The sequence below is a fragment of the Fukomys damarensis genome, unplaced genomic scaffold (assembly GCF_012274545.1).
Source record: "Fukomys damarensis isolate Sample0158 unplaced genomic scaffold, DMR_v1.0_HiC HiC_scaffold_8, whole genome shotgun sequence".
NCBI lineage: Eukaryota > Metazoa > Chordata > Mammalia > Rodentia > Bathyergidae > Fukomys > Fukomys damarensis.
The window spans coordinates 23,169,805-23,185,597 of NW_022900920.1; the positions used below are offsets into that span (position 1 = coordinate 23,169,805).

General features: G+C 45.4%; 1 protein-coding gene across 2 annotated transcripts in view; it reads right to left on the minus strand.

Annotated features, from left to right (window-relative positions):
* The window catches only part of Casp7 (caspase 7), a 40,221-nt gene that overhangs the window by 23,597 nt on the left and 831 nt on the right, over positions 1 to 15,793 (minus strand). Inside the window, exons 1-2 of one of the 2 annotated variants that reach the window (XM_010634607.3) lie at positions 15,546 to 15,787; positions 11,161 to 11,270 (exon numbers count right to left, since the gene is read on the minus strand). In XM_010634607.3, the coding sequence (XP_010632909.1) occupies positions 11,161 to 11,270; positions 15,546 to 15,578 (143 nt within the window). In that variant the 5' untranslated portion in view covers positions 15,579 to 15,787. Of the gene's footprint in view, positions 1 to 11,160; positions 11,271 to 15,545; positions 15,788 to 15,793 lie in introns of those variants that run through there. The other variant, XM_010634608.3, reaches the window with a different exon arrangement.

Sequence of the window (15,793 nt, forward strand, 5' to 3'; positions counted from 1 at the left end):
GAGAAAAAAAAAAAAAAAAAAAAAAAAAAAAAGAATTATGCTTTTCTATATTTGGAAGGGTCTAGAAGTATGCAAACCCACTCCTATTTATTTTCCAAAGTGCCATGGTGAAATTATTCCCAGGAGCTGTATCTGTGTGCAGACATTCCTCATCAAACAGTAAATGAAACTCCAGGCTCACAGCTTCCCAAGACTGTTTCATTTGGAACCAGAGCTCTGGTTTTTGTAGCTGCTTTGTCTAAATATTTTGAGGAAGATTCATTCACGGTTTCAACAATTCAACAGAGGGCACCCCCGAGTCCTAACAAACCAAGGCTGTGCCAGGCAAGACGGGGAGGAAAGGGAGAGTGTAGGCAGTACCTGGCGTCTCTGTAGGGAAGGAGTCTGCTCTGCAGCAGAAGTAGGCTTTGGCCTGTGACAACAGGGACTGAGTTTCTTTCTTCTCTGTAGTAATAAAAATTCAACATGCTCAGAGATCGGCAGGGGACAGAAGAATGGCGCAGGCTGGCCAGCCCTGAAGGCCTGTGACTGAATCAGCAGTGAGCTGCCTGCTGGACTTTTCCATAGGACCATTCAAACTCGCGCTGGGAAGGTCACACCAGCCTCTCCTTTCTCTGCTGACCGGCGGAAATGGCCAGACTCCACAATGCCCAGGACCATGCTCTACGCTCTATGGAAAAAGGTGCTTTCTACAAGCACTGGAATGCAAAGGGTAAAAAATAAAACCAACCTTCCACAAACACACAGCCAGGAGCACAGTCCTTAAGAGTGAAAACTGGAAACAGGGTAATGGTTAAGCAGGAGGCTGTGTGTCAACAGAATAAAATCTCCCCGGCTATTTGAAAGGATGATCATGAACACACTGTCAACTGCCAAAGTGCCGAAAACACAAAAAAGGCTGCAAACAGCATGGCAAAGTATCTAAAGCTATGGGTAAGTAAATGGACAGAAACAGGAAGTGAGTCTGTGAGGGATGGAACAGTTCAGTTCGTTAGGTCACTTTCTTCCTTCTACGTAAGTCAAACTCCTAACACAAGACAAGGCTAGAAACAAAAGAAATTCCTTCCTTTTCAAAGGAAACTAAACATTTCTCAGTGGCCTTGGACAACGTGAATGATCCTGATGTTACCACCTCACCCACCCAAATACAAAAAGGAAACGTGAGCATGCACACAGACCAACACACTTAACAAGCAACTACTCAGCAGTGCCTTTCTGAGTCTCCTGGCTGAGGGTCACAGTCAATGAAGGCACAGCTCAGGACATGAGGTGGCCATACCTGTGGCCCTGCACAGCACTCCCAAGTCTGTGCCACCCTCAGCTCTGTGGACAGGGGAGAAAATCAGCTTTCTGTGCTTTTCTTTGCAATTGTTTCAAGGCTGGTAACAAGAATAGGATCCCTTTCTCTAAATTTATCCACATTTCTCTCTTCTTCCTAAACAATGATTTGTGAGACCTCTGAAAGCAAAAAGCGACAAAGGACCTTCAAGAAATCACCCAGGGGAAAAAACCCATGGGATCTGTTTAAATAGCCCACCAGGTTGGGAAGACACCATGCCGTCTATATTATAGCCACTGGGTTCAGAACTCGGAACAGCCAGCACTCCTGGGTCCTCATTCTTATGCAATCACTTCATCCATCTTTTCCCTTTCTGCTGAGCAGCATGGAAACTAGCCATCCATAGAGGAGCAGTCCCCTCTGCAGCCAAAGTAGGCTTTGCCCTGGGATGACAGTGATTGATTTAACCATGCAGTGCTATACCACGTTTCTTATTTGTGATCAGCTGTTCATTTGAGAGGCAACAGGTTATATTTTCATGCTGCTTTTTATTATTTGATTGTACTATACTAACTTGTAGTGTTTTAAGTGTCTAAGTATCGAATAAGTGTGTGCTCTAGGCTGGGTATGGTCTGTCCCTGCCAAAACTCACAGTGACATCTAGTTGGCAGTGTAATGGCACTGGGACCTTTAAGCGGTCACGAGTCAATGGGGGCGCCAGTGTAGCACAGGACCGGGGTTAGTTCTAGGGAGAGTGGGAAGGTACAATGTGGGCCGGGCCCTTCTGTCTCCTCTTCTATTTCTGCATGTGCCTGCTTGCTCTTTTCTACATTCGTCATGAGTTGAAGCAGCATATAGCCCTTATTAGAAGCTGTTCAGCTACTGGCACTAAGCCCTTGGACATCCCAGCTCCCAGCACCATGGGCAAAACAAGCCCCTGCTCTTGCTGATTATCCAGACTCAGGCACTGTTACAGCCAGAGGAGGTGAGCCTGGACACCACGGAAACCTCATTATACCCTCCCCATCTTTCCCTACACTTTAGTTACTACTTCCCCTCTAGAAGTGCTAGAGCCTGACATGCCTACAGGTAATCTGCACAGCCTCAGGTAATCTGCTCATTCCTACAGGTAATGCAGAACCACAGCCTCACCCTTCCTGGACTCTGACCCACTTTAGTGGTGTGTGGCTTGCAGGCCCTGAAATGTGCCTTCTGCCCCTACCCGTGGTCACTGCAAGCCCCGCCACAACTGCTGCCCCAGCCACCCCTCAGCTGAAGTGGAGCAGAGAAGGTGCGGTGTAAAGGAAGAATTAAATTCGCTGATCCATGTCAGTGGAAGAAAAAAACGCGGTGGAAGCATTCACGTGACTAAACAGCTCACTGCTACCACAGTCGTGGGTGGCATCTGACATAAGAGTAGGGCCACTGGACCCCCTAATCAGGCCTGTGCTTAGCCCCGATCCTGCTGCGTGGTCTTACTTTCCTTGCTCACGATAGAAGAGTTAAATTACCTTTTACAGAATCTCCCAGTTTTAACATTAGGAGTCTCTAACTCCTTCTTCCTGAGGTATATTCAGGTAATTTGGGAAGCTGAGAGTTACCTTATTTAATTCTGAAACAACGGATTTGGGAGAGGCACCCTGTATTCTGGAGGCTGAACGTGAAGTTTCCTGCATTGCAAAGCAAATGCCCTGTGTCTATTTTATGTTGATATTTTATAGGGGCTGGACCTGGCCTCTTCCAATCAATACCACCACCACCCAGTGCCTGATCATTTGGAGTTCAGAGCCTGCAGTAACAAAAAGGCTTAGCTTCTGTGTTCTTGTCTCTGATTCTAGCACTGTATCCTCTGCAACAACTCTCACTTTCTCCACATGAAAGGCAGCTGCCTGATCTTATAATCACACAAGTAACGCGTTTTGTAGGAACCTATTCACGTATTATACATGCTAATGGAGAAGCCCAAGTTGCAATCAGGATAAAAAATTACTACCAAGTGACACTTATTTTATAATAACACTCTCTGAGTGTTTATAAATGATAGATACCAAGTAAACAGCCCATGTGTTCTGAGCCAGTGCCTCACAAAAGGGAGATTAGCAAATTGGTGAGAAACTGAATGTAAATAAGGACTAAAAAGTATAATAGATAATGTAAAATAGGAAGAAAAGGGGCACAGGGGAAGGGGAAGTGCAAAGGGTAGGGGAAAGGAAAGAAGGAAATGGAATTAATATGAGAAAATGAAAAACCCAAAGTAAAGTCTTTTTGTAAATAGGGAGAGAAGGTTGAAAGAGGGACAGGGGAATGGGGAAAAAAGCAAGAATCAAGACAGATTATGTAAAGGTACAAACTCCCAATGGTGAATGTCATTATATTGTGTACCTAAAATGTACCAATAAAATTAATAATAATTAAAAAAGAATGAGCCTTTCTTTTCTCCTGAGACGGAAAGAGAAACAGACCCTTCAGCAGGCACACACGAGGCCCCATGAGGCCTGGGGAATCTCAAGGCCATGTGAAATAGGTTTGCCACTTTGTTTTTATTTTCTTGCATTCTAACCCTGAGCAACACTTAGTTGCTCAGGAGAAGGGCACCTTTCCGGCTGCCGCAGGGCTTGGCGCTGAGATGGTTGTCAGTGGCTTGTGTCATCAAGACCAAAGCCCCCACCTGGTGGCCTCCGCCCCTCTTCCCAGGCAGAAGCTGTGCTCGCCTGGCCCTGAGGCTCTCCCTGTTCCCTGAGACTCCACTGCCTTTTCTCCCATAGCTCAGATTCTCTTTCCCTCAGCCCTTCTTGTCCACTCTCTCAGCTGCCTGCAGCTTCTGGGATGTACCCTACCCCTCAGTAGTTAGTTATTATTTTCTCTAGCTATCCTTAGGCATTCAATAAAAACTTGATTTGGCCAGGTATGGGTGCACATGCTTATAATCCTAGCACTCTGAGAGGCTGAGGCAGGAGGATCAAAAGTTTGAGCCCAACTTGGGCAGTTCAGTGACTTAGCTAGACTTTGTTAGGAAAGTAAAAACAAAACAAAACAAAAAAAAGGGCTGGGGATGTAGCTCGGCTCAAAGGTTTTGGGTTTAATCTCCAGGGCTGCCCACATATGTGTGCATGGACATATACACAGGGGCACGAAAAAACAAAAGAAAACAAAAACTTGACTTCATGTCCTGGCCAAGGATCACAAGGTTCATGTGGATGGAGGTGATCTTTAGGTCAAAAGAACTCTTCAGAGGCAACTGCCAACAGGAGGCCTCGTGGTATAAGTGGATTCGTAATACACGCACACTGTATCATCCGTACTGAGAGTCTCTAAATAATTTTTTTAAAAACCTAAATATTTTACAAAATTTTAAACTACTTCAAGCATTTTTCTTTGTGCTCTTCTGTGTTTCTTAAATATCCTTCAATAATCAGAAAATCAGAAAACATTTTAATACATATACATTTTAAGAAAAGTAAAGAACAGTAGGAGTTTGGAACAAAATCATGCTGTCCTGCCATCTAGTGGCGGCGAGAAAAAAAAACATGACAGAAGGCGGGGTCTGAACTACCTGGGGTGAGCATCACCCGGATTTGGTGGGGAGGAAGGGAAACTGTGCTTCCCAAGGTCTTCAAGGTGCCTAGGGAGGTTGACCAGTAGTCTGGTCCTGAATTAGGGACAGGCAGGGACACCACTGCTCCTCCACCGCCCTGCCTAATGCGGCTCTAAGTAGAACAAACGCTGCTCTAAGCAGAACTAATGCTCCAGTCTGGGGTATGGGGTTGGCCTCCCTGAGCCCGGACTCCGTGCTTCCAGGCACCCTACGTGTGTGATGAGAGGACTTCGCTGCTTTCTGCGGGCCAGGTGTCACTTTCCTCATCTGCTCCTTCACTTGCCCACAAAGTCCTGTGGTGGCACCTGCCTGGCGCCTCCCGCTCCACCTGACCCATCCTCTCCTCCTCCCACTGGACACCTGGCGCGGCTCGGGTCACTGACCCCGCACTGATGAGCCCTTTAACGCCTTCTACTGCCCTCAAGCTTCCCCACCACCTCCACTACCCGTTTCACTCCTTCCCTACAAAAACACAAGTGTGGAGGTAGAATCTGGGGCGTAAGCCTGCAGAGAGCTGGGTGTGTGGGGGGCAGGTGAGCGAGCACAGGTCCTGGATCAGCTGCTTGATCAACTGTGGGCCTGGGGCACAAGGGGCTGAGTTGCTCTCTGTTACTCCACACACACTTGATTAACAAATGAATGAGACAATGAACTGTTGATCAGAAATGGCATGTGATGTAGTTAATATGAAAGTGAATGAAACTGTATCAGATAAAAATATTTTCAGCCAGGTGTGGTGGTGCCTACTTGTAATATCAGCACAGTACTCTGGGAGGCTGAGGCAGGAGGATCAAAGTTCAAGCCCCGACTTGGCAACTTGGCAAGATCCTATCTCAAAATTTTAAACAAGGGCTGGAGCTATAGCTCAGTGTGAAGGCCCTGGGTTTGGCTCCCAGTACAGGAAAATATAAAGTTTCCATCTTTATGGTTAAAAAAATACAAGAAAAAAAAATCAAAATTTTCACAGTATGTCACAAATCCTGATTAATTTTATTCAAATTGACCTCCGATTGGTGGCTAGAATATCATTTACTGCATGGATAGTCAGGTCTCTGAACAAGATAAACAGCAACTAACATTTCACAACCTAAAAGAAGACGACACTAACCTACCATTTGTTCTAGCTCCATATTGTTTAATAATGCAACGATCAAGTCTTACATTTCACGCACCTAAACATTTCAGAAAATGGTATTTAATTTAAATATTTGGCAAGGATACTTAGCATTTATTTTGATGACTCTCAACATCAGTCATGCTACAGAAAAGGTACAATGGGCCAGAATAAAGGAGGCTGTCCAACCTAAATTTCCTCTCCCAAGGACAGAGAAAGGAGGAACTACACCACAGACCCCAAGTATTTCTGCAAAAGAGCCTATTGGCTACGGTCTTCGAGCAGACGACTCCAAGACTGCAAGGGCTGCAGGCACTGACAGCTTAAAGGAATAAACAATCAGATTCTCAACTTGCCCTTGTACATTTTTTTCCTAGAACGGGTCTAAAGTACTATCTTTCCTTCCACTCCCGGCTCCACTGCATACTGAAAGGGCAGACTTTCTCACCTTCCCTACAGCTGTTAAAGCTCCACTCACCTACCAAAGGGCAAGCGAGAGAATCCACGAGTCCCCCTGGAGTCAGGCACTGCGGTGGGGGCTTCTTGGTAAGCATGGGTCTGAGATGAGTGAAGTACAGCGCTAGAAGTGGGAGTGTTTGGGGCCTTGCTTTGAGCGATTCCAAATTCAATTACATATTAAAACATCAAATACACAGACACACACGCACACACGAATGGGATGGAAGTGAGGATGGTTCTTGCGTAATGACTTTGTCTCTTTCAGGCTGATTATTCCCAAAGATGCCATCAATACTGAGCTAATAGTCCTGTGATAGCAAAGCAAGCACTGGCGCCAGGAGGTAAACAGTGCTGGCTTTGTGCCCTTTTCTTCCTCCTGTCCTCTCTCCCTCCTCGGGCGTCCATCCACCCATCCACCCATTCACCCACCCATCCATGAAAGAATGATTTTAGAACTCAAAAACAAGATAACCAACACAAGATACCCAATAACACATTTATTGACTGAAAATGGTATCAGATCTTGAGACAGAAAGCTAGTCTTGTGGGGGTAACTGGTGTCCACTACATATATACAGCAGTTTCGACTAATGAGTGAGCTACGTTAGCAGCTCCAGGGTCTTGACAAAAACACATTTTAAAAGGATAATGACAAATGCTTACACATCCCAGTTTAATTATCTTTCAAAGGGACATTCTAAGTTAAGACTGGTTTGCATCTAAGTATAAAAGGGGAAAAGATTCAGTACACAATTGTTTGAGAAGGTTTGGTACAGCTGTTTTGGGATACTTCTCAGACACAGAAAAAGCCTCTAGAGGTTGAATAAAAATTTCTTTTGTAAATCAAATAATTTCCTATTTTTTACTTTCAACATAATTGAAGGACCTAACTGAGTCATCATTTTTGGCACAGTACGCAAAAAAAATTCAAAGAATTATAGGATATTACTAGAATAACATTCCTACCATCCCATGTAATTTGTTCATGATTTTTCATGCTTATTTCTCTAAAAAAGGAAAAATAGGGAAAAAAAAACTGATACCGAACTCTTACTCCAGTAACTGGTATTATTTGTATATTTATTGAGAAACTACTTTTTGGTTTTTTTTTGTTGTTTTTTTTTTTTTGGTACTGGGGATCAAACTTGAGTCCTCATGCTTGCAAGGCAGGTGGTGGAACCACTGAGCTATATCCCCAGCCCTAGAAACTACTTTTTAGAAGCCCACCCATTCCACTAGAAGTTGTAATGTCATTGCAATATCTATTTAACAATTGTTTTGATGAATGATTTAATGATATAATGATTTATTAATATTTATTTGTTTAGGTCAATTGTGAATTAATTATAGTGAAAACAGTAACAGTCTAGGAGAAATTTCTTTTAATACTCATATCTGAGAAAATGTTTCCAAATTTATACAGATATACATACACATATGTGAATATTCTAGAGATGCATGAGGGGGTGACCAGTAAAAGACTTTTAAGCAAATGAGTTTATTACATCAAAATACAATGTAGGAGAAAAATAATTTAAGAAAGATGAGATCAGAGGGAAAAAAGAAGCAATATAAACATTCTGGCTGTTAAAGGAGGGTTGTTTATGTATTTTTTTTAAATAGATAAAGATGTGGTTATAAAAATCACTACAAATTTAGATTCCACTAAATGTTTTTGAAATTATTTTTAAACGTTAATTTTTATAATACACCCCCCAATTTCTGAGATGTGAAGAACTTACATGAAGACCTTTGAAATGACCACTGTGTCTTCTTCAGTAAAACTGCTTAATCCAAGTAGTCAAAAAGGGATGAAAAAGTGAAGTACTATTACAACTATCCTAACAAAAAATTGACATATCACCTGTAATATTCAAGGGAGTATGCAGTTTTACAACATTAACTTAAACATATGAAAGTGATTGAACTTTCCCAGGGGAGTGGATGAGGTGGACCAATTTACTTCTTGGCTCTGGAAAGTTCCTAGGAGTTGGAACTGTATTTTCTAGTTAATTCACTGGATATTCTTTTCTTTTGGTACCGGGGATTGAAGTCCGGTCCTTGTGCTTGCGAAGCAGGTGGCAGAACGTCTGAGCTAAATCCCTGGCCCTCACTGGTATATTCTTGACCCTAACTAGCAGCCAATGGGCTTTGGGTAGTGTTAGAATCCTTCCTACAGTCATGCTGTCAGGATGATGTACTCCAAGGCTCTCTCTGGAGGTCACAGGTCTCTCTCTCTCCTGGGTACGACTTGGCCAAGGAACTGTAGCAGCCCCCTCATACCAGAGCCTTCTCATCCCAGGGCCACTACTGGAGTCCTGAAACCACAGAGTACTGAACCCTATAACTTCAGGCCTTTCCCATCTCAACAAAGACTTATCATACACTGCGAATGTTATGGCTTGTATCTAGATGCTCCCCCGAAAGCTTTATGCAGTCATGGCTGGGGAGTTTTGAAAATGGCTGGATTAGGGTGTGTGATGCTAGGGTTAAGGGGGTGACACCGGGATTGAGGGTATGGATAATGGAAGTCCCATTATGGTTATGGGCGGCAGCAATCTATAGGCTTGTAGCCTGGATGGAGCACTGTGTAAAGGGACAAAAGAAGGCAAACTCGCTGCTGCTGCTTGTCATGCCATGGACTGTTTCTTCTCTCTGATGCTCCTCTGCCATGGGCCCCTGCCTTGGAGCCAGTCGATTATGGGCTGAAATCACTATAAACTGTGACCTGAAATAAACTTTCATCCTTTAACTTTGGTGTCAGGTATCTGTGTCAGCAACAAGAAAAGTAACTAAGACAGCAGCCAAACGTTAGCAGTTTGAGGCACAACAGCACAGCTAGTGAGAATCTTTTTCTTTTTCACAGTTTCATAGAAAAGGATCCACTCTTAATGTAGATCTTAGTAACCTCAACACAGGATTTGTTTTCTTTCCTCATTAAGTTGGGAACTTTCACCTTTTCACTTAAAGGAAAGACTTTACAGCTTCTCTGGCATATCTGAACTCCAGTATTATTGCTCTTGGCTTCTGGAGTCATTTTTATGTATAGTAAGAGTTAGCTGAATACAAGTTCTGCGAGATCTCAACCGAGGATGTGCTAACCAAGACACACCAGACAAAGGGAGGAGTCACTTCCTGGGTGGGACAGAGCAACACAGCACAAGATTTCACCACACCACTCAAAGTGGTGTGCAATTTAAAACCTTCTTTACTTCTTGACTTTTCTATTTAATATTTTCATACCATGGTTGGCTGTAGGTAACTGAGACCGCTAAAGGCAAAACCACAGATAAGGGAGGGGGTGGGACTATTGCACACAGAAATCCGATGATTCTGACCCCTGGATGGCTCCTTGTTTCTGTCAGGAAGTCCCACTCACTGCCCATTCGCGATCAAGGTTAACAGATGGTGTGGGTTCACCATGTCCTTGTGGCCCTACCTTTAAATGGAACACATACAACAGAACCCTTAAGTGAGGGCTGCTCAAACTCTTTGTGGAGTCTCCATCAACTCTACAATTTACTATCATCAGAAAAGCAAGCTATTATTTCTGGTGCCTCAGTTCCCCTACCTGCAGAGGACCCTAATATTGATTATGCCCAAAGCAGCCTGTGAAGAGTGAACCCCACAAGCGGCTTGTTTACAGAAGTGAGTCTGGATGAAGCCTACTGCCAAGGTCAGAGTAACTCACACCCAAATTCTGTTCCCACAACTAAAACCTTCAGACTAGAAGGACAGTGTTCTAATTAGAACTATATATTTTTGTCTATTCTTTTCCTAATTTGAGAATGCTTTGTCTTGTCCATTATGAACCTTGTTTACATTAGTTTCCATAGAAACCACATTGTTGTCTTTACCCCAAATGATTTCCAGTGAAAGTCAGGGCCTGGGACTGTCCAGGGGTTTTGTCGGTTGTTATCGGCATTGGTCGTCCTGGCACCTGCTTCCTCTCTCTTAGACCTGTCTCTTAGTGTATTCTTTTTCTCAGGCCAGTGTCACACACTGGGCAGGTGGGTAATGGAACCTAACTACCAGGGTCACTGCCACGACCTGTTAAAACACTGATATCAGAGCTGTCTCCTCGGATTATCTGGACTAGAGGCACAACACCAAGCTGGCACACAAGACTTTATTATTACTTCCTAAAATTTAGAATTTTTAAAGTGAACTCAAGAAGGAAAAAGCAGGAACCAGTGGATAGGAAGGAGTGCCTCTCCACAAGTGGCACAGCTCTGAGAGCAGGTGTGTGTGTGTGTGTGTGTGTGTGTGTGTGTGTGTGTGTGTGTGTGTGTGTGTGTGTGGAGTACCCTGATATCTTCTGTGCCTTGGCTCTTAGGTTCTGCCTTTAGTCAGCCTCACTCCCGCCTGGCAGGAGCAGCCTAGGCTCTGCTCTGAAGTTGCCTGCAAATCCCTCGCAATGAGACCAGCACCCGTTCCCAACTGCCCCCCCGCGCAAGATACACCACATAGTTACTGAGCAGGAAACTCCCAAAGCTTGGGTCCCCCACTCCTGGGCTTGCCCTAGTGACGAGAGGGTGCACATGGGCACCCCAGTGCCGGCACATGCTGCCAGCAGGGTCCCGTTCAGACCTCCCGCCTTGCACAGTATGGGTCTTCTTCCCTGAATGTCCCTGGGGAAGTGGAGAGGGAAGAGGTACAGCAGACTGACCCGGCTGAGGATTCCCCGTTCGCCCAACAAGCAAGGAAACTTACATTAAGAGCGATGACATGAACGAGGACCGGTCTGGCTTAGCATCAACTGCATCTGTGCGTGGGGACTCGCCAGCTCCCCGCTCTCCGACATGTCCCTGATCATCTGCCATCTGGGAGGAGCAGAAAGACACCAGAAAATCAGTTTCACTCACATCACTGGCACTGTGATATTTTTAAATGATGCTCAGTAGGTGACGCAGTTTTAAATGAAGCACAAGGGTGAGCAGTTGTCTCTATTTAAGCTCCGGAGTCACTGTACCATCAGTGCCGTCAAATATACTCCACACATCATTCCAGAAGAAATCAAAGCCCCTGCCCTGAGGAAGCTTCTAATTCAGCATCCACACTTTTGTGAACTGTTCACTGTGCACAAGAAACAGAGGAAGATTTATTTATCAAAGGTTATCACAACGCGAATTCCCCCTAAATTCCCAGCAGGTCACGAAGGGTTCATCGTTTGCCTAGCACAGTTCAAAGACAACTCAGAGATAGCAGCAACCTGAGGTGTAAGCTTCCTTTCTGTCTGAGATGGTTTTATGGGGTCCCATAAAAATAAACTTCTATCCATTTATTTTCCTGTTCAAGCACCCTCAAGAGATCCCCATTATCTAGCAGTTCAGATCTTAACTCAGGTGCTTGGGTTTCCAGCCCTGCATTATGTAGTAACTGTTAGCAAACATGGTCTCCACCACCTGCTTTGTGAAAAGAGTTCTACTGGAACCCAGCCTTGCCTGTTCATTTACGTATGGTCTTTGGCTGTTTTCTCTCTGCAAGCAGAGATTATGGCCCACAAAGCCAAAAATATTTACTACCTGGCTGCTTACCCATGTTCATTCACTACACAGCTCTCACATTTGTCTTCTTTGTCTGTGCTCTGCCAGTAGCTTGGCTCCCCCAGGACAAGTTCATTAGGGCAGAGGCATCTGGCACACAGAAGGTGCTTATTAAATACGTATTAACTGAGTGGAAGGCTGGAGGAAATAAATGCTCCATGGGAAAAGAATTAGCTGAAGGTGGTACCCTTAGTCCGAGGAGAGCCAGGTCACACTCATTTCTCACAAATCAAGTCCTGTTTCACTCCTCAGGAATGGATCAGGGACTCCTTTTAGCAACAAAGGGAAACCTCTCCAGATTCTCATTTCTACCTGGTTTCAACCTCTGAGTCCCCTGGGCAGCCCCAGCGGCAGGTTCATTTCTGCATACCTGTCAGGGCTCACTGGGGATGGTTCCACTCAGCTAGAAAACCAGAAGGCACCTATTTTGCCAATCGTTTTGTGTTCTGAGCACAAATGATGACTTCTGGAGGTAGGAAGGACGAATCCAGCTAAGAGAGGGGGTGTCTGGGAGGCAAACTGAGGCCTAGTGGGCTTGAACTCTGAGTGTCATTATGGCCTTACCTTCCAGTGGACCTGGGGGTGAGAGGGCAGAGGAAGAGAATGAAGAGGAAGGGACAGTCCCTCAGCACCACGGCGATCATGATGTGTGTCTCAGCACATCACAGGTCTCCCTACTTTCACCACCACCAACGCATTTGGAGGGGGGTCAGATTTTTCAGATTAGGACCCAAGATGTTCCTTTAAAACAGAGATAAGCCCATCCACAGTGCAGATAACAGATGGCCAGGCACACAGAAACACTCAACAGTTTTCATTTTCTCTCCTCCACACATTTAGACCTCATTACCTTTCAGAGTGGATTAGCAAAGCATTTTCCAAATTGACAAGTCAAAAGTTTTACAGAGTACACCTGAAAAGACACTACCTTCAACGTGTAGTGTTAAGTCTTGCCTTTTGCTAACATTCATCTTGAAGGCTGAAGCTAGGATGTATGACGACAAAAAAATACGTAACTATTATAGAAAGAGAAAGAAACACATCAGCATGAAGGTAGAATAGGAGGCTCTGGCCCTACTGTTCCACGGAAAGGACAAGGACAACCTTGGCAATGACCCCAGACAAGAACACCTTGCAGAGTCTACTGCCCCTGGCGGAAGAAGACAGCAGCGCACGGATGCAGTGAAGACGGGATGAGGGCCAGGTTCACTCCGCTGTCACCCTTCCCCAAGACAGCACAGCAAAACGAGAACTCTCAACAAAAAGAAAAGCAACTTATGGAATGGGAGAAAATACTTCCAAAGCTAGTACCTCGCAGAGGGTTAATATCCAAAATATACAAGCAACCCACACAACTGAATAGCAAAAACCACTCAATTTGAAAAGACAGCAGGTTTGCATCTGGAAAGTCCCCAGAAGGCTCGGTCTCCAGCCTGCTTCACCCAGAAGGTGGTGGGAGTGTGGTGGGAGGCCTGCAGGTCATGACTGGGGTGCCTTCGAAGGGGACAGTGACAGCCCAGCCCCTGCCTCTGCTTCTCACTTGCCAACCACGAGGGAAACACCCCCATGACGTGTGACCTTGCCACAGGCCCGGAAGTGCCCAGTGGATCATAAACTGGAACCTCTGAAACCTGGAGCTCAAACAAACCTTTTTCTAAGTTGATGACCTCAGGTATTAGTTACAGTGATGGAAAGACTAACAGACTCGAACGGACGTTTCTCCACAGAAGTCACACAAATGGGCAGCAAGTGTAGGAAAAGTTTCAAGTTACTTATCATCAGGGAAATGCACATTAAAACCACAGTGGGCTATTACTTCACACTTGTTAGGATGGTATAATTAAAAAAAAAAGTTTTGAAGGACCCAAGTTCCATCCCCAGTACCACCCCCCCGCAAAAGTTTTGGTGATCACCTGGCTAACAAAGGAATCTTTATATACTTACTGTGGGTGGGAATGTAAATGGGTAGAGCTATTATGGAAAACAGTGTGAAGGTTCCTCAAAAAATTGAAAACAGAAATTCTATATGACCTAGCAATCCCATTTCTAGGTACACATCCTAAGGAATGGAAATTAGTACCACAAGTAGATATTTGTATTACCTTGTTTATTACAGCATTATTCACAACAGCCAAGGCATGGCAACAACCTAAATGACCATCAGCAGACGGACCTTTATTAATTTAATTTAATTTAATTTTAGACAAAGTCTCGCTATGCAGCCCAGGCTGGCCTCAAACTCATGATGCTCCTGCTTCAGCCTCCCAAGTGCTGAGATTACAGGTATGTGCTCCAGCCTGTTATCCCACAGGATTGTAGCTGTACGCAGATTTAGTTTACCTTCATCATCCTTTTTTAAAAAAATCATACAAAAGTGTCAGGTACATGCTGGCACCCAACAAGTGTTTCTTAAACTGAATAAGCTACTGGCCAAACAGCAGCACCCAAGGGACCCAGGAGGGTGGTTAAGAGTTCAGGTGTGGCCACCAGCAGATCTGGGTGGAATCAGCTCTTTCAATGTGTTAGCCATGGAACCTTGGAAAGGGTACTCAACCCTTCTGAGGGTCCTCATCTGTAAAATAGGAAAACTGGCACCTAAATCGCAGGTGACTGAGGACCCATCACAATAATGCACACAAAAGGCTGACCCTGGTGTAGCTCACTCTAAAAATTCAATATTCTCTATTATCACCACTGACCCAAGACTGAGAATAAATTCAGTGGTCAACTTTCACTGATATTTGAGCACCATATTCATATTTCACCACAGCCTTTGTGGAGACTGAACAAAGACTGGTGTAGGGATTCTAAACACCCACCCCCTGAACCTTCGTTTTTTTCCACAAGGGCAAAATGGACTAATTGCAGCTGCTTCCTTTGTGCACGGTTACATCATACAATCTTTGCCCCATTTCTTGCCCAAACGAAAGGCATTCTTCCTAAAAGGATCAAAGAGGAGAAGCCCACTGACCTCCACACCTCTCCTCCAGCCCCTGGTCGGGGAAGAGGGAGATCTGCGGGGCACTCAAGAGCTCCACAGTGTCACCTGAGGTCCACAGGTCTGCTCAGAGACAGGAGACGTCACCCCAGACCGAAACTGAAACTTTAATTTCTCCAGAGAGGTTAAGGAACCTACCTAAGTCCATGCTGCTTACAGGTAGCAAAGGTGGATCATAAATCTAGGGACAGCGGTATAGGAAAGGTCACGGTGTCCAGATTTGGAAGGAGGAAACGCCCGGTAAGTAAAGTAAAATCAGGGCCACTCAACGCGGAGTTCCTTGGAAAAGTTCTGGGAATAATACACCCAGAACTACCGACATGCAATTTTACTTCCCCATAAGCTGCGTACAAGGGGGGAAAGGCTGCAAGGATGCCTGGAGACCAAGAGTCCAAACGACCTAAATGTCGCCTGCCCGTTTTCCAGCTTGGGTACCAGCAAAAGCCCAGCCCCTGTAGCACCCGAAGCAGACTTGGCAGAGCGCTGCTGCGCCCCACAATCCCCTCCCTCCATCCACACAGCGACAGCCAGTTATCACCAAGATTGCTACTTACTAGGCAGGCACGGAGAGGATCAAGGTCCCACATACGGCAAGCAGCGGTGTCGGGTCGGGAACCCAGGCCTGGCAGACAGGGGAGCCTCACTCTTCCCCGCGGGGCCAGACTGCCCTTCTAAACCCATTCCTCCTGCCGGCCTATCCAGTGCGACAGACAGGGTGCCCTGAGACCCCAGGCCAGGCGGGAAGAGAAGCTGCCCAAAACCAGCGACGGAGGGGCGTGGAGAGCCCGTCCGCAAGTCCCGG